Source organism: Agelaius tricolor, unplaced genomic scaffold (assembly GCF_023055355.1).
Source record: "Agelaius tricolor isolate 1412-34295 unplaced genomic scaffold, bAgeTri1.0.p SCAF_2, whole genome shotgun sequence".
In the NCBI taxonomy this organism is placed as follows: domain Eukaryota; kingdom Metazoa; phylum Chordata; class Aves; order Passeriformes; family Icteridae; genus Agelaius; species Agelaius tricolor.
The window spans coordinates 8,881,016-8,907,695 of NW_027269262.1; the positions used below are offsets into that span (position 1 = coordinate 8,881,016).

Consider the following 26,680-nt stretch of genomic DNA (forward strand, 5'->3'; position numbering starts at 1 on the left):
TCTTGTTTAGCAAGACAAGTGGCAAACAATTTAAACTACTGACCTGGAATGTCAAACACAAACACCATAGAGTAATATTGGTTCAACATAAGCAGAAGGTCAGAAAGTCCACCAGCTTAATTGCTAGTTTTTCAACCAAGCACAAGGTAATTCTAAATTATGAATCAGTTCTTCCAAAAATATATCTATTGCATTGAAAGAATATCTGATGTTGATCCAGAGATTAAGAGAAAAACTTTTTATTTAAAAATACTGTGGAATTTGGTAAATTATTACATAAAGGATATTAGTTGTTTATAAAAAATAATCTCTTCTGTAGTGTGTTACTACTTTAGTATCCTACTCTGCTTTAGCACTGATTTGTATTTCACACATTTAGAGCATTTTCTATTATTTCTTGATAGCCAGTTTGTTTATATTCCCAGACTACCTACATCTTGATTACATGATCTTCCACCTGCTGTCCCCTTTTGATAAGAGAATCCCAAAATGGCATCTTGGAAACTACAGCAAATTTAGGGCTGCAGCTTCAAAAAGGAATGTTTCAAAAAAGAAGGGTGGGGAAAAAAGTACAGAGAGAACCTTTGCAGCAAAGCCTGAGATATAAATTCTTAATCTGATGTTGAGTCAGGCTGCCAGATTTTGGGATCAGAATAGCTACTTCATCACAGAAACTCTTGGATATGGTCCTTGACCCTGAGGTACACATTCCCCTTTGAAGAGAGAGCTAAAGCTCCTCCCGAGATCAAGTTGAAAAATCGTCTGTTGGTGCATCTCCTTATTTCTGTTCCATGCTAAATCTCAACTGTGGGCGAAATTGTACTAAGCAACTAACTTGTTGAGTGTGCTGCTCTGCACTTTCTGTGAGCACTGTAAGGTGTGATGTAGAGCTGATGTAAATGTGAACTTCATTCTGGGTTAGCTGAGCAACCTTCTGCCTCTGCCAGGCACACACATTGTTCACCACATACAGGCCAACACAAAACCCCAGGATAAGGACCAGCTACAAGAACTGTCACTGGTGCTGCTGTACATGAGAAAGGTGAGAATTCAGAGGGTCTAAAGACTTATGCCTGTGCTTCATCTCCCACCTGCCAAGAAATGAAGGACCTAAACAGCTCCACAGAAATCCAGGCATTTTGTTAGTTCCAGTGCCACAGCAATCCATGCACTTCTCATGATTACCCAGCCAGTCTATGGGAAGGATGAAAATATTGAAATTGGCACCAAGAAACAGCTGAATTGGAGTAAAGTATTATCTCGGAAAATGGTGCAAAAGAAAAGACCTCTGTTCAATATCCAAAACTCAGATTCCAGACTTCCTGATTTCTATTTTCTGAATCCTTGTGTTTGGAATAAAAGTAGAATGAGAAAGAGATTAATTGAAGAGGATCCATTAGAATCAAACAGCAGTGTTTTGATGTTTTATAGTTCAATTTAGGCTAAAAATGTGACACCAGGCTTTTCCAAAAGCCCCACAATATTTCTTGGTTTCACCTACATCAAGAAAAGCCACACAGCAAGCCTTTCTTGTGGCACAAAATTTTACTGCGTAGTGCTTTGTCAATTCCTTGCCACAGAACAGAAATGTCATAGAAAAACAAAGCCAACAAATGAAATGAATTTTCTAACATCAAGAGACGTTTAGATTGTATAGGCTTTAGGCTTGGGGTTGAAAAAAAGGGTTCCCTTCTATATGATGTGGTTTGCCCATTATTGAACCCTGGCACAGCAGGACTTCCATTCATGTCTAACCATGCTACTGGAACTAGTTACCCAGCCCAGTGCTGAGGACAGACATTAGACATTTCTGAAGGGAAGGAAGATCAGGATTTTTTTGGGAAGTCAATATCTTTAAATAATTAAATTAAATTGCTGCTTACATTTATGTCCTTTGATTCAGGTACTGTAAATTCTCCAGAGGGCTGTGGAGGGCTGTATGTTGGAGAACTTCTTAATCATGGGCAGAGACCATAGTCATGAAGGGAAAACCAAAACATAAGTCTACAAAAGAGTGACTTTTTTTCCATTAAGAGTCTTTTCAAAGATGAACCAAATATATAATTTCTATCTTTAGGCTACATAGTGAAGGTTGGCTGTTGGATGTATTTCGACGCATTCATGGTGAGGAAGGCACGTTCTTTGTTCCACTGGACTTGGAGATTTCCAGTCAGGAGCTGAGCTACATTATGAAGAGGGCTGAGCAGTGGAGAGGAATCAATGGTGAAAGACGGATGGTGAGTGGTGAACAGAGTCTCCAAAAAGAGTCTGTGGTCCAAATTAATGCTTTGGATGTCTTAGCGTTATTCAAAAGAATCTAGATATTAGAAAATTATTCTTAGGGTGCTTCATTGAATGGAGAAGCTAAGAAGCAGCATGTTCAGGAGAATTTTGTGACATTGCATGTACATTGCCTGAACATCCTGAGAGGTTACAATCTGCTTAGTAACCAAAGGCTTAGAGGCATCACTGATGTCATAAAATTATCTGTGCTGTCTGATGGCTCTTGACTGGCTCTTAGAGACTTCCTACTGGTTTAAATATCAGTATCATCCCAGATAATTTCTCAGTCAGCTCAGCAAACTGAGTATTTCCATAAACAAGTAGAATTCATTCCTTAAGAGGGCATGGGCGAGGCTGGCCTGAGAAGGGGGTGTGAGTTTGGTCTGTCAGATATGAGAGCCATGCTCTTCTCCCTGGCCCTTTTCCTCCCGGATTGCCCAGAACAGTGGGCTAAGCTGGAAATCTGCAGGGAAAGGTACTCTGCTTTGGTTATCAAAATAATTCCTCTTTCTTTTCCATTAAGCCCATAGCCTCTAGTCCCATATAAAGACCTTAACCTGTGATGTATAGGAGATACATTCTGTGTTTGGAAAGTGTCCAGTGGGGGGGATGTCATCCACAGATGAGGCTTCTGGTCATAATTGCTTTCAGAGAATTGAAAATAGAAGAAGTAATGTGGTCAGTAGTCTCTGAGGGACATTGTCCTCCTTCCTTCCTTGCTTTCTGGCTTTGCTTCAGTGTTATTAATTCCCATAGGACTAATTTACAAACCAGCTCTTGGACAATTGGTAAAGTGCTCATCTCTTTGATCTATATATCTGTGAATGCCTCTGTGTACAATGCTTTGTTTGGTAACTCTCCTGCTTCAATGTAAGAAAGAACAGATTCCCCGATAGGAAGGAAATTAGTCCTCTTAAGCCTGTATGAGTAGTTTTGTTTTTCTTTTCTAACCCTCTGGAACAAGGGACTTAAGATTAGGGTCTGTAGGTTTTTCAAATCTCTATAACTACCTCTGAAAGATCAGCAGTTTATATAAATATATAGCCTCAGTTGTCACTGTTATAAACATCTGCCACAGCTGTAATTATTTTCCACTTTTTTTTTCCCCTATGATGACAGTTTGGACCCTGAAAGGAAAAACTGAATGAAAAAGCAGATACTCAGTAAGCTTAATTTTTGTGGGAAAGTGCAAAGCAGCACATGGTATTTCAGCAGAGGGGGGGAAAAGGTTTGAAAGAGTGAACGTGCTTCCACAACCACCTGCCTCAGACATTCCCACTTTTTGTAGATATAGAACTTATTTTGTCTTTCCCAGTAAGGAAAATAACTTTTTTTTTTTCACTTCAAAACTTTCTGCAATAATTCAAAGTATTACCACTGATAATTGGTTTCTGTTATCTTTGTTACAAATTAAGTAAGGTCAAACAAAGAATACATGTAGTGGACCTTATTTTGCATGCCAGGACCACCAATTTGGAAAAAGTGGCAGATAAGGAAACAGCAAACAACTGCATTTCTAAGTACTGAATAAATTTTTAATGATCCTTCCATCATATAATTTCTTGCAGCAGAACAGAAAGGGTTGGATAAGGTGAACAAAAAAGAAAAACAAAAAAAGAAGGGTAGGAGGAAAGGAGGAATTGTGGGGGTAAAGACAAATGGAAATGAATGGAAAAAAAAATTACTTCTCTGAATACAAGTAGTCTGTACCTGAATGGAGGAAACCTGAATGGGTTGTCCACTGCTACAGTAAGACATAATTCAAGGGACAGAACACTGAAAGGCATGACCCATAGCTGTAGAAACATGTAAGTGCCTAGTTTTACTCCCAGTATGCAGACTAGCATGCATGAAAGGCCACATTGAAATGTGAAATCTTAGTCTGAGATCCTTTAAAATGGGCCCAGCCTCAGCTGGATTCAGCACCTCAGATGGTGCAGTCAGAGTAGAGGGAAGAATCCCAATGCCTCACAGGGAGCAGCACATATTTCGTTCAACAAAGGAAAGTGATGCACAGTTTTGTCTTTACTAAACCCCTAAGTTTCTGGTTCCTATTCTGTCTACATCTGCATGAATTTCATGCCTTTTCCTTGATGTCATCCCTAACCAAAAGCCAGGCTGTGACAGTGTTAAACATTCCTGTTCTCTGGGGGACACACTAGTGCAGACTATATGAAGTAAGAAGATTTAAGCAATGTGGAAGGAGCAGAGGAATTTGCCTCACTGGCGTCTCTAGAGATGATCTCTACCATTTACTTCAGTGGTCACAAGATCTGCCTCACAATGGGGAAAATTTGTGAGTGGAGACTAGTATTCAAAAGTCCTGAATTATTGGTAAAAAACACAAATACTGTGAAAAAAGTTCCAGTCTTCAAAAATCAAAATCTTTCCCATCTCATCCCCCCCCCTTTTTTTTTTTTTGGTATTATTTTGATGAAAAGGGGAACCATCAAAGGAAGTGTTGTTAGCTCTTTACAAATCTTGTTTTACAATAAAAATTTTCTCCATTCTACAAATATGTTCTCCACATGGAGCATCTCCCTGCAAGAGTGGGAGCTGTATTTGCAGGTCTTTTTATGCTCCTAGGCATTGCAGATACTGAAAGACCCTTTTTTCTGCCATAGATTTGCATAAGGTATTTATCTTGTCCCTTTCTTTTTGTATGTCTAATTGTACAAAGTAATCAGTATGGAAGACACATCACTAGGTCTTATTGCGTGCATTATTAATGTGTTAATTTTTAAATAAAATACGAAATTAACTGTGAACAATTTTTATAAAGGGAAGCATGAGACTGCCATATCTTACATCACTCCATATAAAAAATATATTTTAAATGGAGGTCATTCAAGTAAATAGTCAGTCAAACCTTCTGGAAAAAATAGGTCCACATTTTTGCAATATTTTCTTGCTATTAACCATGTGCTTCTCATTTTTATTCGCTGGATTAAAAATTGCCCCATAAATGGGTATTTTATAATATGCTTAATTTCCTTTTATTAAATTGATAAATGCAGCAGCAGAGGACACATTTACAATATGATGAGAATTTAAGGTTATTGCATTTTATAATTTTTATATTGTTCAGAGGAGTGATTTGTCATTTGTGGAATGATATCCACATCCTGCCATCATTTCAAAGTACTTTCAGTCTTTCTTTTGATAGGAGAAAGGTCACTTTCTGTAGGCCAGGAAGACATCAGTCTATTAAACTAATTTGCCTACATGCAAATTTTGTCATTTTTACCTCATTAACTATTTATCATAGAGTAAAAAAATATATATATTCATGAAGGGGCAGCTAACAGCCTGATGGAGCTGGAACTAATATTTTGCAACTCTAATGATTTTTTGCATCCTTAATTAGATAGCATAAGGTTGATATGATTAGGTCAGGATGTAGTGTTTTTCATTAAAATACATTTTAGAAGCTGTATTCATAATCTGCCCTTGCAATTAAATAATGAGCCTATGAGTTTAATATTATCGACCCAATTATTATCCCACGGAAAAGTATACCTTTAATAAATTTGTGCCGTAGGACCTTCATTAGCAACAAAACGAATTATATTTCCAGGTACACAGATTACACGGCCACAATCACATTTACGTAGTGGTTGGGAAGGCACTGTGCAGGCAAAGCCACCGTAACCCTGTACCTCACAGAAAGGCCCTTGATTATTCTGGAAAAAGCCATTTACAACGCCTTTAATGAGGAAAGATGCAAAGAAGTAAAAATGCCACCTACAGAGGCAGGCAGAATCATTTCTAGAAAGAAACGTGCTGAAGCAGCATTCTGTGCAGCAGTGCTAGGAGGAAGCCTGGGCCCCCATTCCTCCATTCCTGTTACAAACATGAATATTAGCTGATCTTTTATTAGAGGCAGTCACTTGATAAATGTGTGTCAGATTCTAGAATTGGTAAAATCAGGACCGGTGGCAGACTGGAATATTTTAGTCTGCTATTGTTAGCAGATCAGTGATGAGGGCAGGACCCTGGATTTTAGCCAAGAATTTCCTTTTCTTTCTAGAACTAATAAAAGTGGCAATGTCTTTCTGTCCTCACCGAGTAATTGCTTTTTGTTAAGTAATAGTTTAGAGCCAAGGTATGAGGTGGAGTTTTCTTTTGTCTAAACAAATAAGAATTAAAAAAACCCAAACAAACAAAAAAAAAAAAGAGGGGGGGAAGTATTTCTAGTAAAACAGCTAACCAGAGATGGCCTTTTAAGTGGTATCTGTTGTGATCTGGTTGTTAGGTGTGCATCAGTTTGGTCATGTCTAAAGCCTCTGAACTATTTCTCAGGTCAGTTGCTATTAGCAGGAATAAAAAGGAATAAATATGGCCCTTAGAGATTGTTACTGGACTCAGCCCTCAAAGTGCCACCCCTGCTTGCAGAGGGACTTTTTATGTAGTAATACTAACGATGAGAAAAGTTGTGCAATAGTAAGCTGAAACGAAACTGCATACCAAGCACAGGCCCAAAATATTGGCACATGAGGAGGTTTTCTGGGAAAAAAAATGCAAGGTCTATAGGCAAGAAGATAATGTGAAACTTACACTTGAAATAAAGCCTGATGCACTGCAAAATTATTTTAATGAGACTAGGGCTAATTTTCTAATTTTAAAATGATATTATAGCAAACCATAAAAAATTACCCGGCAGTAGATTTTTGAAAGGAAAATATATTTGTAATTATCTTGAACACACAAGATTACTTCAGGGCCTATTATCGACACAATTTTTGGTACCACTTTACACTAATTTGCATTTATTACTCTCAGGCCAACTATTAATATGTTAATAAATAAGTCATTAATACTTGTTATTTAATTGCTATCTATTTATTCCTGTTCAATAATGCATTAATTACTTGTGAATAGTTGAGGGCAAAATTCTGCCCTTGCTACTGGAATCAACACTGGTAGGAGAGGAAACTGATGTTGCATGTGGCAGCATTGCTGGAGAGCAAGTCTTTTAACTCATTTAGCACAAGGGGGTTAATTTTGATTTTGTCTTAGAGGAGGCTTCATGAGCCTCCAATCTGTGCTGCAGCAAAGCTGCTGGACCACCAGTGGAGGCTGATGAAGGCAGGTGGTACCACACCTGAGGTTGCTGCAGTTTGTCTCTTGTTATGATCCTGGTCTTGCTCCAACACTGGAGTTTGGAGTTGCTTGCACATATAGGCTGACGGATAAAGAGAAGGGCGGGGCAAAAATTGAAGTAATCTGAAAGCCAGCTCTACACGGGGGAAAGGGTGGCACATAGTGTGTAGTGAGAAATGGAAATAGGTATAATGCTTTCTTGCTGTTGGATATTAGAAAGAGAAAAACTAGAATCCCCAACCGTGCTCTAATTCAAAATCCCAGATTCGTGCTCTCCAGATCCCCTTGTATAAGTTGACTGTAGTGTAGATCAAAAAAGGCTGAAAAATATACTGACATCATAATTGATATATTTTCTGTTTGAAGGTTTAGCACTACTCTGAGTGTGATTTCTTGACTCTTTTTGATGAACAAAATGGTGAGACCAGGCCAAATTTTGAACAAGAACACCAGCCTGTTTTTGTGACTAACAGATCTGTTAATCTTAAATTTGATCTTTTTGGAGTTGTAGGGTGAATTTTTCCCATGAACACAAACACAAATTTTGTTGTTGCTTTTCAGGAAGACCAATTTCCAAAAGACAGGTAAAAAAAGTTGCAGGGATATTTTGATTTAAAATAAAAAAATGATTGAGGAAATGTGCTGGAAGGGATAATACCCTAGTACAGATTGTGGAGGCCTGAAGGAAAAGTCAGAAAGCACAAGGTAGTAATAGGAGAAAAGAAACAGAAGTGGTTCAGGAATTTGTGCAGAAGACAGAATCATGCCAAAGAAAACTGAAAGAAACTGAGAGAAATGCAAGGTAAGTGAAGTTGATTGGAAAGTACAGCTATACAAGATAACTATAATCAAGGTTCTGTAGAAGAACTCTTCTCAAATTGCTAACTAAGATACCTGTCTGCAAATGCAGACAGGGAGACATGTTGAGCAGAAGTATACAAAATGTAAATTTCTTTTTTACTCATTCACTCTTCTATTTCCAAACTTTTTTTTTACTTTGAGCTATACCTTATATATAAAAATATCTCATGTACACTGTATTGTATATTTAAGAAATAGCAAATGGCTGATATCACTCAAGCTGCTGCTCATAAGGCCTTATAATTTTGATCTGTGGTTTCCTTTCCCCAAACTACTTTCAGTGATCTTTTAGAAAACTAGTGTTTTGCAAGTTTACAATTAGATTTCTTCGTCCTGACCCTAATCCATACTGCAAAAATTTTTGGAGCTGCTAACTGGAGCTCTCACTACAACATCTCCCACAATTTAGATTGTATGAAGAATAAAAACTTCTATGCTGTAAGTGTAGCATAGGAGAGTAAAAAGCAGTAGCAAAGCTGATTGTGAGCCTATCTAGAAAAATTAGCAGTAATATAGAATTTAATTCCTTGCATGCCAGTATGAATAAATCACTGTGTTGATCTGGGGTAATGCACAGTTGTTAAGCCAGTACAAGCAAACTACCCTGCTAGTGCAGAACAATGCAGCTCAGCAGGTTAAGGTGACATGTAATCACCTGTCTGCTATAGAAATTGCAGGAGGAGAACCTCAACCCCTTGCAGTCAACAGCAAAATTTGCACTCACTTTATTAGGGCCAGAATTTCCATCTATCTGTGTGAGCAAAGGGGAGGGGAGGAAATAGGGCCACGTCTCACTGAAATTCTTCGTGATCTGTGTGTAAGGTCAGATTCTCATTTGGGATAAATTATTGAAGGCAGGGTCTGTATTTTTTATAAAGATTAAATAGAGATTGAAAGTCACAGATGAGCAGAGGGGAGGCTCAGCCCAGTAATGGGATGTTACAGAAAACAGAGCAAAATGTAAGGTCAGAAAAGAGGGTAGCACTCTCTTGTCTCAGATTTAAACCGAAATGATTTCTGTATGAAAAGACAAGGCCTTATACTGTATAAGATTGAAATGGCCATATGGTTCTGAAACACTTTGCTCTCTATTCCTTTAGAGTATTTAGTCCACAGGGAGTGGTGGGTGAAAAGAAGAAAAGGGGGGAAATACAGATGCTCGGAAACATCTGGAATAGCCAAATATGCTGACCATACCCAGGCATGCCATTAAACCTTGCAACTGTTGATTAGTAATTCATCAGAAAGTGTGCAAGTGCAAGCTTTGGAAAACATGGTAATGCAGTCTAGGTAAAGGAAAACCTTCTTTTGCCTGTGTGGATAGGTCTAACTAGTGGAACTGCTTAAACAGATGTGCACACAAAAAGAGGCCTTGTAATAAATTATAACAATGGTGGAACAGATATAATCAACAAGTAAACTAATGGAAACAGCATTAGAAATTGAGCTGTTAGAGTAACACTGCACAACACTTGCTTGATTCCATGTTGTATCCCATCCCATCTTAAAGAGAAAAAACAATTAAAAAAAGGAGAAAATGGGGATTAAAACCGCCACATCTATGAAAGCTTCTCTGAATCTGCAAGTGGCATGAAAATAAGTTAACAGATTAAAACAGATAAAAAGAAAAGCAAGTTATGCAAGCTATGCGGATGCAAATACTACGAGCTACTTCTTTTTTTTGGTTGGCCTGTTCATGGTAAGTCTATAAATTGAAAACAAAATTATTTAGTCAGACTCCATGGAATTTACTTAGAGAGGTAGTAAACCTCACCTTGTGTTTAGAAAACATGTATTTTATTTCCCCTTTCAATTTGTATTTTGTTTCCCTTTTAAATGAGAACTGATTTATTCAAGTCTCCTTTACTACCCCCATTATATGCACAATATAGTGTGAGTAGTAAATGGTAACAAATCATTTTAATCCTAAAATCAATAAATTAATTATATAAAGGCATTAGTGAAGATGAACCAAACTAACAGTCTGCTGACATCCTTCTGATTATACACTGGCAGAAAGGTGTTAATTTCTCTAATACTTCAACAGACATCCAAACTCTTTTGTCAGAGATGTTGGACAGTGATGGAGGAGGAGTACACTTAACTGTAATTTTTGTAGTAATTCATGGGAAGCCTCATTGACATGTGCTAATGGCACTTGATTGCCCTCAAGATGTTTTCACAACAGAACTCTGCAAGTGCCACATCAAGGTTTGCTCAGTCAAATAGTTTTTTCTCCTTGCATCTAGATAATTTGTGACCACAGGCAAACTTTTGAAAATCCAAGGTGGTTTGCAACACTCCGTTGGGGTGAATCTGTCATCAGCCGGCTGGTACAGATCGGTGCACTAATGAAGAGCAAGCTCTTTGGGTTTTTTGTCATTTCTGTGCAAGCAATCCATTTTGTTTCTCCTCAGTGGCAGGGTATGTTATACATCTCATCCTGTATAATCTGACTTACATTATAATTTGATTCATACACAGCCTTTCCACAGAGATTAATTAGCATCAGGCTTGAAGTTTGCAAGTGAAAATATGATAATTAGTTTTCTTGGAACGTTAACATTTCAACACTTCAGGTTCTCTCCATCTTTGTCTTCAATGAAGCTGCAGTAAACGAGCACTATTTCTCTTCTAAATCAGACTCTTGTGAGGTTTGAAATACAGACATTTTCATCAAGCTGGATAATTTCCATAGAAAATTTACTAGCTCATGAAATATTGCAGGAGTAATTCATACAATGACTCCCTCCTCCCCTTGGTAGGTTGAAGTATGATGTGAGCAGTTCTGAAAACCCCCAGGACAGTCACTTATTTAACAATGGTGATTCCTACTCTTTGTAGCAAAAATCAGCTGACTCTTCATTTTTTGCACAAAACAGAATAAGCCAATAGGTCTCTCCTGTGGTTGTTGGGTAGTGCTGTAAACAAGGTTACATTAGTGGTGTAAACAAGGTTACTCCCTGCACTCGTTTGTTCTCTTGGAGTATTTAATATAGGTAACTCATTTGGCATATACAACATCTCAGGAATAGTAACTTAGAAGGATTCTGAAAAAAATAGCAATAGATCTGAGTAATGAGAACATTCAACATTACAATAGTGAGTAAAAATGTTATATGAAATATCAACCCTGATGATTTAGGGACACAATGTAATTGCTAACATATGGGGCTTAAGAAGAAACTCACATTATGGAAAAGTTATTGTGTTGTTGTCCATTATGGGTGTGTGTAGCTGTTTAAAAACTAGTACTTGCTTAAAAATTTCTGATTTATACTCCCTGGTGTTAAACAATTTCCTTTTACCAAGGATATGGATGTTTTAAAACATTTCAGCCTCCTCTAATTATGAAATTCCCTATTTAAGATGTAATTAATCTTATTACAACTCTGGCATCAGACATCCACTGAGCTTGGTCAGGGTACTGTTGATGCCCATTGATTTAGTCATGTTAGGGGTAAGCGAAATTCTTAACCAAGGTAGAATCTAAATTACCAGGTGATTGTGAGCTTGCATATGCAAAAGCATGAAGTTCATGTGTCAATTGTGTATATAACTGCAAGAATGGTTTTGCAGATCAGGCTCTTTTTTTTCTTCTTTTAAAGAAAATTAAATTTGCTACCATTTTGTAATTGTCACACATAAGGCTGCTGACAAAGACTGAATTACTTTAGATGCACTAGAGAACAGTTAAACAATGTTACAAAACTGAAGCCTCAGTAGCTTGCTTTCTTGTAATGACCTTTAAATATTCTGGGAACTACTAATATCTAAATGTAAAATTCCACACACTGACAGCAGAGACTACTGAAGACACTTGCACAGGGCAGAGCAAAATCTCTTTGCCCACTGACTGGGACAGGTCCATTCTGTCATTCTGTTTTCTGTCTTAACCTGACCTCATAAGGCAAAGTAAACTGTGTCTGAGCCTACAGGTGAGCTTTGTCACAGCTAAAACCAAGTGCAGGCAGAATGAATGTAGGTCATAGGACTCAGCGAGGATACCTGTCCTTCCTGCTATAGATATGCTAAAACTTCTGGTCTCAGTGGGCTGCAAACCCCAGCTGTGGATTTGAAGCAGCTACCCTTGGAAGCTTAGAAATAGGGGATGGATTAGACTTCCTCTGCTGAAGCCTGAAAACACTGTCCAAAGCTTATATGCTGAAGTTTTCTGAAAGGGTCACAATTTTCACCCTGACGTATTTGTCAGGGCACAAATGTGCTCTCACCATGCTTCCCATCTACATAGTTTTTCCTATCTTAGCAATAATCAGGGCATCTAAACGAACAGTAATTTCCTGGGTCTGTCTGAAACCTGGTGTGAGCGTCTCTGAGGCCGGCCAGTGAGACTTTGTTGTTGAACAGAGCCTTGTTTTCTCCTGATCGACAAAGGGGGAGAGGAAGACATGCCCCAGGGAGGTGAGGTTGTAAGGAATTCCTTCCAACAACAAAAAAGAGAAGGAGGCAAATTGACTGTTTTATTAGGAACATGATCTGTAGTGTTTTTCATCTGGAGAGGGGATTGTTGCATGCTGATGAATAACGGGTATCGTATCACAAGAGTGCTAAAATGCCCCTGAGCAAGTTTGTTCCTTCAGCTCTCCTTCAGCAGCTCCTGCTATCCCAGCCACTGACCTGTGAAATGTGGTCGCGTGCTCTGGATTTTTTCCTGTATTTTGAAAGCTGTACTTTTCATCTTTCAAAATATTAGCCTAAACAGTTCAATGGGAGTTGCATTTGTAAGGGTTTGTATATTAATATTAATGGAAAATCTGACAGGTTGGGTGGCCAGAGAGGAATAATCATGCCTTTCAGGTGACACGTAAGTATACAGCAGGTTATATGGATTTATTGTTTTGAAACTTAGTTTTGTCAAAAACAGAATGGCCTTCTAAAAATCCATATTTTTGGAATAAAATACTACGGTTCTAGAGAAGAATGTCTAGAAATGATCAAGGGAGAAAATTGGCTCCATCTTCATCAGAGCATGCCAAAGTTAGAAGCTGCCAAACTTTGAGCCTCATGCCACCTTGATAGAAATGGGCACTGTTCAGACAATCTACTTTCCACATGAATCCTAGGGCCTTCCTTCTCTCCTGTTGGCTTTGAATACCTCTCACTGTTCCTAATATAACGATCACCTTGACAGTTCTGAGGTTTTTATCTCCTCTGCTGGTTGGGTGCACGGACTTATTTGCACATCAGGCTCCCTGATTATAGACCCAAAGTGCATAACTTACCCAGTGACACTAGAATCAGCATACTGATATAACATTTCAGTGCTACCATCAGGCACTAGGACTGAATTCCTGTTCCCTCAAAAGAAGAGAGGAAAAAGGAAAGGGCAAAGCTAGGCAGTGCCTTAGGGAGCTGTGCTCCTCCTGAACCTTGCCTAGGCTACAGCAGTGGGAGCAGTTCATCCGGTTTTGCAGGGCATTTGTCTGGCTAGAGTAACCACGAAAGGTTATTTAAAAATAGGAAAATTGCACCTGGTCATTTAAAACATTTCAGAAGGGGTTGTTGCGCCTGTCAGATGAACGGCCATTGAAATTGGCACGTTGGCCATGACATGAGTAATTCTTCAATGAATCAGTCTTTTTGCATAGAAAATTATCCCATCAGAAACACTCTGAGTAGCACTAGCCTGCAGGCTTGAAGCTTAAGCTCAGTCACGGCATAAAAACCTCCCCAGCCTTGTTTTCTTTTGCAGCTGAGATTACCCATTTAGAACTCGTAATTTAGACTTTTCTCAGATAAACCCCCTTTTGTATTAATGAGTCTTGCCTGAGAGAGCAAGCCTGCCAACTGGATCCTTACTTCACTAGTTCACAAAGAAGGATGCTTATTTTAGCCTTATGAAACACACTTGGGCTATGCATTGCCATTTAACAAGTGGGAAACAATGTAGTAAAGGTAGAAAGCTGGTTTCTGTCTCTTTCAAAGTCAATATATGCAGAGAAAAAAACCATACATGATAGTGCCTTGTTAAGCTTTTTAGGATTACTCCTCTCTTTACCTTGATTATTTACTCTTTGCTGAAGTCTGATGGGCTTCAAATATACTGAAGGCTTGTGAACCTGGGAGCCTAAGCCCTCCTGCTGCTAGGGAAAGGTTTATAGACTAGTTCCTTTCATTATCGCTTTATAAATGGCATTGTTTGAAGCAGTGTGCACTGCAGCTTGAATAACAACTTGGAGGGTGTTACTTAATTTGCTGTTTGCAAACTAGTGTCTTTTCAAGTGGTGTTTGTGGGGTTCAGGTAGTTGTTAGTATTTGGGACCAATGGGAAATATTTTATTGGCAAAAGTTATCCCACCTCATGCTTAAGTCTGGGCAGCACCCATTGGATGTATGCAGGGCTTCAGGGCTACAGATAGCTGTGGGTACCTTTGGCTCAGTAGGTAGGTGTGATACTGACATAAGCCCTGCTTATTTCATCAGGCCTTTGCACAGGATGAGGGAGTCAGAACCTCCATCAGCACACAACAGACCTCTGTGGGTCACTCCTTCCTTCAAACAGCAGTGCCAGGATTGGAGCAATGTATTTGGACACAGCCCTGTTCAGCCACAACTCCCTCCCCAATGGGGTGATCTTCTATTGCTTGGTACTGTCAGCATCCCACATTTCAGAATAGCTGAGTCTGAGGTGTCCACAACACCAAATTGTTTGCTCTAGTGACAGAAAAAGAACTTTGGATTGTTAAAAGGTCTGGAATGTCTGACTTTTAAAGTGCCTTCTCGAAAGCTTTGCTCTTTCTGTCATAGCCCCATCCATTCTTGTCTTCCTCTCCGAACTTCACAGAATCATAGAATCAAAGAATACGCTGATTTGGAAGTGACCCACAAGGATCATCAAGTCCAGCTTCTGATCCTGCACAGAACAGCCCCAGGAGTCACACCATGTCCCCAAGAGCACTGTCTGAAATCTTCTTAAATTCTGTCAGGCATGGTGCTATGACCACTTTCCTGGGGAGCCCAACCATCCTTTGGGTGAAGGACCTTTTTCTAATATCCAGCCTAAATCTCTCCTGACACAACTTCAGGCCATTCCTTCAGGTCCTGTAACTGATCACCAGAGAGAAGAGATCAGTGTCTGCCCCTCCTCTTCCCCTCATAAGGAAATTGTAGACCAAAATGACATCTCCCCTCAGTCTTCTTCAGGCTGAACAGACCAAATGACCTCAGCTGCCCCTCATATGGCTTCCCCTCAAGGCTCTTCATCATCTTCCTCACCCTCCTTTGGATACTCTTTAAGAGCTTAATATCTTTCTAATATTGCAGTGCCTGAAAGTGCACACAGCACTTGAGGTGAGGCCTCCTCAGGGCAGAGCAGAGCTGGACAATCCTCTCCCTTGACTGGCCATCCTGTGCCTGATGCTCCCCAGAACATGGTTGGCTAATCCAGAGTCTTCTTTCTTGGTACCATGGCTTCCTTGTGTTTGCCTGACTATTTCTGCCAGCCCTTGGTCCCCCACCTCTGTGAAAAGTAGGGGTCAGGATAACCTTTTTGGCTCTGTACCTGAACAAGTGGGTCCTGACCACTGTGGTGGTGCCAGCCCAGCATGGGTGTGCAGAGGAAGACAGTTTTAGGATTTGAGATGCATTCTGCAAAGAAAACAAATGTACAATCAAGTATCTGAAGGATGTTGACCACCCACTGTGGCACAGACATACTGCTCATCTGAAAAGCACTGCAAGTTTTGTGATGTCTTTAAACTGACCAGATGTCCAGCCAGTGACTAAGAAGGTGCTTTAGCCTGAATGGGGAGAGCAGAAGCCTATTGCAGATATTCCTACCATGTTGAAATACCCCCTTTTCACCACTTTTCATTACTCTTCATCTAAGGATGGAGATCCTTAGCTGTGCTGGGTCAGGGACCAAGGTACCATGGCTCCTTGTACACAGAATGCTTCATGGCTGGAGCGGCCTGGACTGTGGAGGTGCTTGCAAAGAAACTCAAGGCATGCAGTTAGATGTTGCACAGAGTGACTAAAAGAAAAGGAGGCCCAGCAATAGTAAAGTATACAAAATATTTTGTTGATCAGTTTTTGCAAGTAGAAGTATAAACATATGTGCATGAGTGAGAATGATATGACAACGGATTATGACTGTTTTTGAGTCTTTACCCTCAATTTCCTCTTGCTTACACTCTGAAAAGCATGCATGTCAACTGTCGACCAGGATTGATGTCACTCATATACATCCGTCTTGAGAAGCTATAAACAGCTTTTAGACATTACAAAAGCAGTTTCTACATTGATTTCAATGTCTCATTGGTGTTAATTTATTTGTATGTGATACTAAATACTTGAAATCAACCCTTTGGATAGCTTCCAAATGAGTACCCTGTGATGAAAAATAAAAGCAAATGGAATGGGCTTTTGGGGGAACAAAGAGGGAGAAAAACACCAAAAATGGCAAATGACAAAAAAAAAAAAAAGCCTCAAAACCAAAACAAAATACTGGAATCTTTTAGTAAACACAAAATTCTTCTGCACTTTTTACAGTTTACACTCCAAATGCTGAGGTACAGCAAAGGGTAAGCAATCAAGAGTGAAGCAATATTTCATTATTATTTACTATAAATGCCTGCTGAATTTTTATTTATTGTCAAGCTGAATGCAAAACACCATGAAAATAAGTGAGTCAAATTTTCCAGGAAATAAAAACACCTTTGTTTTTGCACTGGTGATGGTGCAAGTAGTGGTGTCTGTTGTAAGTGTCTGGGGTCTGACTCTCCTATATGCCCTGACATCTCGACAAAGCTCTAGCTTAGGCATAAATGCATGCCAGAGCTGTGTGAAAAGGCTGAGCAGTGTACAAAGAGACAGGGATTTATGATTTTCGAACCTGACAGTGCCCTTTAGGCCAACCATGGAGTAACTCTGCTTGGTCTGCCATATATAGCCTCATCTTGGGTCAGTAAGTGTTACTTATTGTCATTTGTTGAATGTGTAATAGGATTTAGAGATGGATTAAGCTAAGTGTTTTGGCTTTAAAAGATTCTTTTGCTTTGTTTTTCTTTAGTTTCATGGAACAAACCTCTTTTCTGCCTGCATAAGAAAGGTTGAACAGTTTAAACGAAACCTAATGAAAATTCTTGAATAAGGCAAAGATGCTGCTGTTCAAATACGTTCATTCTGTTTTTGTGGTGATGTGGCATCATCATGAGTAGAGTTTGTTGTTTGTTTTTCTGACTGATGTGCAGCCAGGCAGAGATTCTAACTTAAAAGCTTAGGATGTAGATTCTCAGCCCAGACATTTTTGGAGAATCATTATCACTGCAATTGAGCAAGGAGATGTTTTACGGAATAAACAAACCAAAAAAAATAAACAGAGAGCTCACAGAATTTTTTCATGTTTGCAACCCCGTAACATTTTGTTTTTCGTATCTGTATTAAGCATGTGATGTTGAAAGTTACCAAAGGTCAAAGACTTTTTTCTTATTTGCTGAAGGATTCTAATACTCCATTTTCATTTTCTTTCATAAGGAAGTAAAAGCTGTTTCAGAGCACAAACAACCATTTTCATAACTTCCCTAAATTCAGAGAAATAATGATACAATATCTTCATTGGATTGCTGAAGCATATTTACTGTGACATTAATCCTGTTCTAACGCAGTTCTTTCAACTGAAAGTTTTTTTCTCTAGTCTGGGGTGAATTTTGCTTATTCTAGAACTTGGCTGTGTCTGAGGAAGAGAGAGAAGGGGCATTTCTTCATTCAAAAGATCATGTATATGCACATAATTTACTTGTGCCAGGAAGCTGATCCCTCTGCTCTGAGTTCCTGCTGCTTTGCCATCACCCACAGCACCTTTTCTGATCCTTTCAGTGCCAGGAGTGGCCCTAGCATGTATGTTTGTTCCCAGACTGGCAAGGTGCTGTGACCTGTGCCTGCCACATGATTTGTCAGATCAGACAAATGATTCCTGTATCTGTGCCTCTGTTACCTCTGGAAGGCATTTTCATCTTGCACACAATCCTGGGAGTTGTTGCATTTAGACTGAAACAATCACAGAAAATATAAACCAGAACCATATCACCACACTGCGTTATTCAAATGAGAGGTCAAATTACCCCCACTGATGTAAGCAGAGTTGCCAAGGTCTAAACGAAGACACAACTTGGCCAAAGGTCTGTTTCTAATGTGAGGTTTGAAGGCTGGTAGGTCTTGACTCTAATATCAAACAGCTGCAAGTCAGTACCAGCTCCATTGAAAAATACACATTTCCAAAAAAACCCCTCTATAAACAAAAACATAAAACTCAACAACCCTGAATCTTGATATATTATTTAAACTTTGCCAGTGTTAAACTACGGTTGCTCATTTTTGCCTACTATTTTAGTTTGAGTTCCCTGTGTGAGACTATTTAGGTGCATTAAAGCATGCTAAAATATTTCAGTATAATGCTCATACTGCTTCTCCTCCCTGCTCTCTCTCTCACACACACAACCCCCCTGAAAGCCCTTTACTAAAGCGGAATCCCGCTTCTTGTATCATTTGTACCTCTGTAGATCTGTGGCAGCTTCCCTTCATTTGCATTTAATAGCAGAAAGCAAATGCTGGATGTGAATTTAGTGAACTGGTAGCGCGAGCATGGAGGGAGGTAATTTATTAATCCTTACTTTCATTTTGCTGTGCAGCTTTTGGTGTCCTAAGATTACATGAGAAGACACTGTTATAAGTATAATCACTCAGGAACTCAACTACAGACATATATAAAAAATGTATACATTGCTCAGAAATTGTTAATGGCCAGCAAAGTATTCTTTTTCTGAATTACTGCCAAGTTTCAAAACTGCATGTGTCATCTTATCACGTACTATACATTAAGTGTTGGTCATGTAAGTCAGATCTGCCCTATGGGTATTTTAAATTGCAAACATAACTTTTTGAAACTCTGTTGTAATGGTTTTTATTTGGCTTGGTTTCTAAATCAACATAGTTTGTTCATACTACTTCAATTGCTTTTCCTTATTCTTTGCCACTCCTAAATCCTTTATCTGAACAAGATACAAAGATCAAGTAATTTGTTTGGTAGCTGAGCATCTAATGCTGCCTAAACTCTCAATAAAATATGTAGTAAATTTATGGTATGTACCTTTTTTTTTTTTTTTCATATGTAACCAGTTTAGAAGTGGAATTAAAACAGCATAGAAGTTAGTCATGAAAGAAGCATGTTCTTTTTTTATTTTTCCATCAATTTTTGGCAATAATAAACTTAAACCATTAAAGATAATAATGATCTCAAAACATTTGAATTTAGGCATCTTTCCTCTGCTGTACAGTTGTAGTTTTACAGTTCACCTGAAACCCTCCTGCTGTATAACACAGCTCTTAGTTTGGATGTAGTTTCTTGTACTTGGGGTTTCAACCCATTGCACATCTTCCCTCCTGCCTGAGACCGACTGGACTGTACAATGCCCAATGCTTATTTTGGTTTCTTTTTTCTCTTGCCACATAGTGCCTGACACTTTAAGCAGTTGTTCTTGAAATTCCAAAACCAACAAGAAGAATGAGAACATGAGGTTGCAGGGTGCACCAGAACCTAAGTGGGTTGCTTCTACCTTGGATGCTATCTGTCCTTTTGAGAGCATTTTAGGTAGAAATTCTTTACTGTGAGGGTGGTGAGTCACTGGCATATGTCGTCCAGAGAAGTTGTGGATGCCCCATCACTGGAGCTCTTCAGGGTTGGGTTGGATGGGGCATTAAGAAACCTGGTCTATTGGAAGGTGTCCCTACCCACAGCAGAGGGGCTGAAACTAGATAGTCTTTAAGGTCCCTTTAAGGTCCCTTCCAACCCAAACAGTTCCATGATTCTGTAATTCCATGGTTTTTATTCTGTCATCTTTCTGAGTAGAAAAAAGCAGAAGATACTGATGTGCAGATGAAAGCTTTGAAGGGAAATAGATAGAACTGTCTCTAAGAGTTACAGGTGGATAAATGGATCAGTAAAGAGTTATATATTACGTGCTGATATATCTGTGAAGTATGAACAAACTGTGAGGAAAACACAAGTCTAGAAAACGGAACTGCAACATCTCAAGGCAGAGAAGATTAAAGTAGTTCTTCCAAAGTAGCCATTCTATTTCAATGAATTATTGTAGATATAAATCCATTTATGCTGGAAGTTGGAGAGGCCATTTGTTTCACAAATGCTAGTGTTATGCCAGGAAATAGAAATGGGATTCTGAAATCAGTTATTAAAGACCACACTTTAGTGATTAAGATAGCTTGAGTTCCAAGGGGCTGCACACGATCTAATTCTGGGAGTCAAATTAGCATTCTGTTGAAATGGCTTTTGCCAGACAGGACACTACAGCACTTGGCTGCTTTTAGCTAAATCCAGAAGAAAAAATCCAATTGTCATCAGTCCTTGTCCACAGCATCTCAAATTCAAGGTTTCTTTGCAGCACAAGTAAAATGGGATGCTGGTACCACAGGGACAGGCTGGCTTTGGCTGCTGCATCATAGTTATGATGGAGACTCCCAAGTTACCTTTGGTACTGGTGTCTCTAGAGGAGCAGCCCAGTTTGGGGATCTTCCCTGGCTGCAGCAGCAGGCATCTGTCTGGCTGCTGAGACACTGCTGCTGGAAAAAGAGATGGAGAAGAAAACCTCATGTCCCAGGCATCTGCCTGCTTTAGTTATGCCTGGAGCTGGTCCTGCTTCAAAAAAGCAGATAGTCTGGGCAAACAGAAGAGTGCTTTTCATGGGTGATTGCATACTAACATAGCCTGATCTTCAATCTGTAATCTTAACTAGAAATGCAAGTTACAGTTGGCTAGAAACCACTTAAATAAGAGCAGAGTCAAGCAGGACTGGTGATCCTCTTGCAATGACGGAAAATATGCCTTTAATATGAAAGAAAAAAACAAATCATAAATACCCTTTTCCAGATTAACTCCCAGAAAAGATCTTGGAATATTTTTCTCATTATTTTTTCTCAAAATATATTTTAGCTTGAGAAAAAGATGGACCACTGCCATTTTCTATGTGCTAGGACTTTGGAAGTCGACAGCCTTTTGGAAGTATTTCTCTAAAACCAAACCATCAAAATGTGCTTGGAGTAGGAGATATGTTGAGTATTTTCTGATTTACTTTGAATGGGGTTCACTCCTTCCCACAAGAGATCCCCATCTCATGTAAAGGAACCAGCAAAGGGCTGAGAAATGGTGTTCTGATTGGAAACTCACACTTCTACATGTACCATAAAACTGAGGTGGACAGTTAAATCAATCTAAAGCAATTTCAGTACCCAGAAACCAGCTCCTGGTGCTTTCAATCCTTGAAAAATATCAGCCAAGTTTTTGATAATTTTGCCAACTTCAGAAGGCATTACACTACTCTTGGGCACACTTGCCCCTTTTCTTCTCAAATAATACACTAATTTGATTGATTTTTTTTCTATGAGTATCATTCTGTGGATTGATATGTTTTTCTTTGACAATGCAGAAATGTTCTGGTTACAGTTAAATAACATAAAATGTATGGGTGTGATACATTCCTGTGCTGCTGTCCCTTACTCTAATTTTACTTGATCAAAATAGCTACAACAGCATAAAAACACCAGAGATGCTGTGAATCAAGCACTCATGCAAAGCAGAAAACATATTTTTTAATGAAATATGAAGTTACTTCAGTGTATTATCTAACTATGGTACACTGTGTTTTCCACTGAAATTAAAGATTTATACAATGTGATACAACTCTCACTGTAAGACATATTTACTTAGAATAAATGATGAAAAGACATCAGATCTATATTTTTAAAGATCTATTGTTAATTTTACAAATAATTTTCTCAAAATTTGCCCTTTTGAAAGTAAATGTGTCACTTATGGGTGCTATTTTTTTGTATTCCATGTAGCATAAACTCAGTCAGCTTTACTCAGACCAAAGTAATTTTCAATGTTCACCTGTTTTTATATCTTTATTATGTAACAAAAATCTAGTACAAAATAAGAACACCTTTCATTAGTTCTGTGAGTGGATAAGAAACCTGTGCTATATTAAGCAATCAGATATGAAGCAAAATCACTAGGGAGTAAACAGTCATCTTCCTGCTCAGTGCCCACTGACTGATGTAATGAGGATAGTGAACTGCTTGCATCCCTTACATGATTTGTGGAAGGAGTTACTATCCTAGCAGAGCAAAATATAGATTCTGGTATAAAACTTTGTTAAAATTTAGTCTTCCAGATCTGTTTGGTTTGCCAACCCTGAATCCTGGAGTTTGGTCTCTTTGCAATTATGGTCTTCTACCCAGACTTAGCTGCCTTTTGATGTATCAGTTGAGACTAACTTAATTTATTTGGGTTTCTTTTCCACACTTTACCATTTGTAACTTGTGATATACCTCTTGTGGCAATATATGAGTGAACTGTAAGGTGCTTTAATGCAGGAAAGAGATATTACCTCCCACCTCTTGTGGACTGAGGGCTCAAGTTATGCCCTCCCAGACTGTGCCTTTCCCAGTGCTCCCTTCCCTTGTCCCAGTGCAAGCACTGCTTGACACTGCTCCCAGGGGATTTCATCTGGCCCCCAACCTCGCTGCTGTAAGCGCCTCAGTGGCCCCCAGGAGAGAGGACAGTATGCAGTCCTTCTCTGCAAGTGGGACCAGTGGCATTGTCCTCCTACCAGAAAACATTGTCACCAAACTAGAAGCTGTGGGAGAAAAATGGGGGAATGACTATTTCTGAAACTTATTAAGATGCTATGTTCGGGCAAAATACATTTTATTATAACTGGATTTTACTATGAGTAATATTTCCTAATTAACCACAGGGATTCATGAGCTTTGCAGACTGAAAGACTGAGCATAGGAAATGTCCCAGGTCTGGTTTTAATCAAGTTTATGTCCTTATGAATTGCTTGCTTTTGCAAAAAGTTTCAGGAGTAGCTAGTCTGAGGAATTACCCAGGGGGTGTAATAATACTTCTAGTTACATACTTGAAACATCTCTGGAGTTTTACCTGCCTGAGTTAGAAAAGAATTATCTCTACAGAGCTAGAGCACACTTCTGAGTGGACATGGGAATGGTGGATGATCTCATTACCTCTATCCTCCTTAGATCTATTTCAAACCATTTCAAGCTCCTTGGGGACTGTCTTCCAGTCCATGTAGACCTTGGTGGGTCATGAATCTGCAAGCTGGACTTTTGCACACAGAGGATGATGGACTTGCCATAATGGAAACCTTCAGCTCTCAAAAATGGTTGGGTTTTTTTAAGAATTCCTTAATAGAAAATACTTTTTTTCTGGTGTGGATCAGGCTGATTCTGACTGTGCACACACATACCAGTGAAGGACTGGGGGGCTATCAGAATATGCTGTGTGTTAAAAATGTGGCAGAAATAGCTGTGTAGATAAGTACAGGGGGACCCTGTGCTCATACAGATGACAGTATTAAGGAGGGAAGAGGAAGAAGAAATTGCAGCATGGATACCAAATTTATCCTGGGTTACACTGGGCCTATGTGTCACTCAATGTCACAGCCTTCCCTACACAGAACAAAAAAAGGCAGCATTTATCAGAGCTAATGCGCAAGAAGGTGTGACTGGAGTACATACTTTGGCAACTTTCTTTTTCATGGCAAATTTGTGTAAAGAAACACGTTACAGCTAGGAGATGTATAATGTTTTTTGGCTTGTGGCTATTCTCCAGCCAGGAATGTACTGCTTATGAAAATTAGTGTGTGGCTACTTCAGATAAAATTATCATAATCAGAAACTTAAAAAAATTGTGCTGGATTTTTTCTTCTCAAAACCAAACCAGAACAAGAAAAAAAGAGCCCTAGAAAAATGATTTTTTGGTTGCTTACTTCTATGTTGGGGCGAACTAGTGATCCAAGTGCACTGTTACGATCCTATTGTGGAGTCACTGATGGCACCAGAAGTCAAAGTGTCTATGTTTATGTGGCTGTGCCAGTGCACCAGTGTTGTGAGGAGCTTCGTGTAGTGGGCACCTGCTGAGCCAAAGATTTGAGATGAATAGCACCCATATTGATTTGCCTATAATGGAGTGGAAAAGAAAAATGTTCAGGTTTTGTTGCAGGTATTTTCATGGGGTATTAAATTGGTGGATTAGTTGCAAACAGCAGTACTGATAAAGTCTCCTGTCCATCTTGATGGTTGGGCCTTTCTATTAAAATGACACATAAATAACCTATTATGTCCCCCACCCATGGAAATTCAAATGCACCTGTCAAGTTGATAAAGCACTTGCCTGGAGGGAAGCATTGTTTACATTTTCACTCCATTCTTCAGAAAAAGTGAGATTCTAATTATTTTTCCCACTGTAAATTAATGCTGACTATGATGGTTAGCATATCTCTGTATTGTTATATCTATGCAAAAGTTAAATAATAGAACTGATCCATCATGTATTATGCAATGTGCATTTTTATGACAGGCTTCCCTCTGATCTTATTATGCCTTTCTTCACAAATACTTACTTTTTTTTTTCCCTAGCAGCTGGGGGAATCTTTGTTGACTGCTGGTTCAGAAGTTGAAATCTGTCCTGTGTGAAAAGAAAAATGGAATTTACATGTTTATCGGATGCTGAACTCTGCTATCTTCTGAGAAGAAAAAAATAAGGATATAAGAGTATACTCCATTAATAATAAGCTTTATTATAATAGACAATTGGTCACAGTAGACTAAACCATTTTTCTACAAACCAAGCACATCAAATTCAGTAATACAATGCAATTGTTTCTGGATATCTCAGACAGTAACTTTTAATTCAGAAAAAGTAAACTAGTTAAGGTAAAATCAAATGCCAACAGTATCTTTCTTGCATGCATAAAATCATGCCACACCTTTGCACAAAACTTTAAGCCATACCATAAACCATTTCTAAAGGTTGCTAGTAGTCATTTCTGCTTTGTTTATAAATTATTTTTTTGTACATTTTATGGTTTCTGCTTGAACTGAAGACAAAACTGCTGCAATACCACAAAGGGACCGTTTTTGCAGTAGTGTGCCAGAAGTGGAAAATATTCTGAGAATTCTTGTTATCTGGTTTCTTAACTGAAACAGGGAAAAAGGCATTGCTGAGAGGCTCTTGGTACACTCAGAGCTTTGGGAGACAGCCTGATCTTGCAAGTTACTTTTGCAAGTGTGGCAGACCCAATTGGTTTGCATACCCTGTTGAAGGCTCATGCAAACTTCTCTGAGCCTTTAACTCTTTATCTCTACTTGCTACTTGCTCTAGGATTTCCATTCCTAGATTTCTAGAGAAGCATCAATTCCAGGCATGGTTAAACTGTTTGCAAGAGTCAAAAACAAAACCCTGGTGCAGGAAAAAGAAAGAGTAAACTGACAAGGAAATACCTTAGTAATTGAGGTACATTGGGTTTAGTTTCTGATGAGCTTGTAATTGGGATGCTGGCCCTATGGAGGCAGAAAAAACATCCTTGGAGTGAAGAAGGCAGAGAAGATGACATGATAATGGTGAGTGTCAATCTTAATCACAAAGGAATAACCAAACCTCTGCCATCTTAATTTTCTTCCTTCCCTTCTTTTCCATAACGAAACCAGCATTTACTTTAGCACCAGAGCTTACAAAAATATGCCAGGCCCTTCTACTACTCTTTCACAAACACCTTGCCAGGGAGGTGTTTGTGAAACCTTTTTTTGTCAGTTCTTCCTCCATGGTCTATTTCTGCAGTGATGTCTGCAAGAAAGAATCTGATTGCTGGTGGTTATCTGGAAAATCAGATGAGATAATTTATGGGCAGTTAAAGCAAGTAGCCACATAAATGTCCTCTGATCTCAACACAGGCTGCTAACTCCTTGTTCTGCCAGCAGCCCATTTCTACCTGTCCCTACAGTACTGAAGCAATGGGGCTGCAGTGTGAGTGAGAGGTTCTAGATACTTCTGTGGTAAATGTTTGCTAATAATTAACATCTCTGCTGGAGCAGGCAGTGTACTTATTAGGGTTACTGAAAGATCAGAGCAAAATTACAGTATTTCTATAAGAAGACAACCACCCTTCACAGATGTTCACATATGTTTTACTAAAAGTGTTTAAATTTTTGTTTCGTTTTCATTTTCCTAGCCTCCTTCCATCTGCTTCAAAAGAAAGCTGGATCTAAACAGGCAAACTAGGAACATTTTGGTACTTAGTAAAGCTTTACAGCAATTTTGCTATTGTTTGAATTAAAAAAAGGAATATATAAACTAAAATTCAAAAGGCCCCTTCCATAAGAGCACCATTTTTCAACCCCACTAGCACAGGGATACATTATGCCACTGCCTGCATAGGAGGAAATTTTCTGAAGCTGAAGAAGATGCAAATAGAAACCACTAGTCCAATGTATTTTAATTTTAAGTTCTCAGCTGATTTACTGTCCATGTAATGATACAGGTTTAAAAATATTTAGCTGCCAGGAAAAGATCTGTCCATCTGATGTCAGTCACAGG

General features: G+C 38.9%; 1 protein-coding gene across 1 annotated transcript in view; it reads left to right on the forward strand.

The window, feature by feature from the left end:
- Nucleotides 1-26,680, forward strand: part of LOC139602408 (uncharacterized) — a 180,274-nt gene that overhangs the window by 133,472 nt on the left and 20,122 nt on the right. The window contains exon 19 of the mRNA XM_071452252.1: nt 2,078-2,237. Coding sequence (XP_071308353.1) covers nt 2,078-2,237 — 160 coding nt within the window. The remainder of the gene's footprint in view (nt 1-2,077; nt 2,238-26,680) is intronic.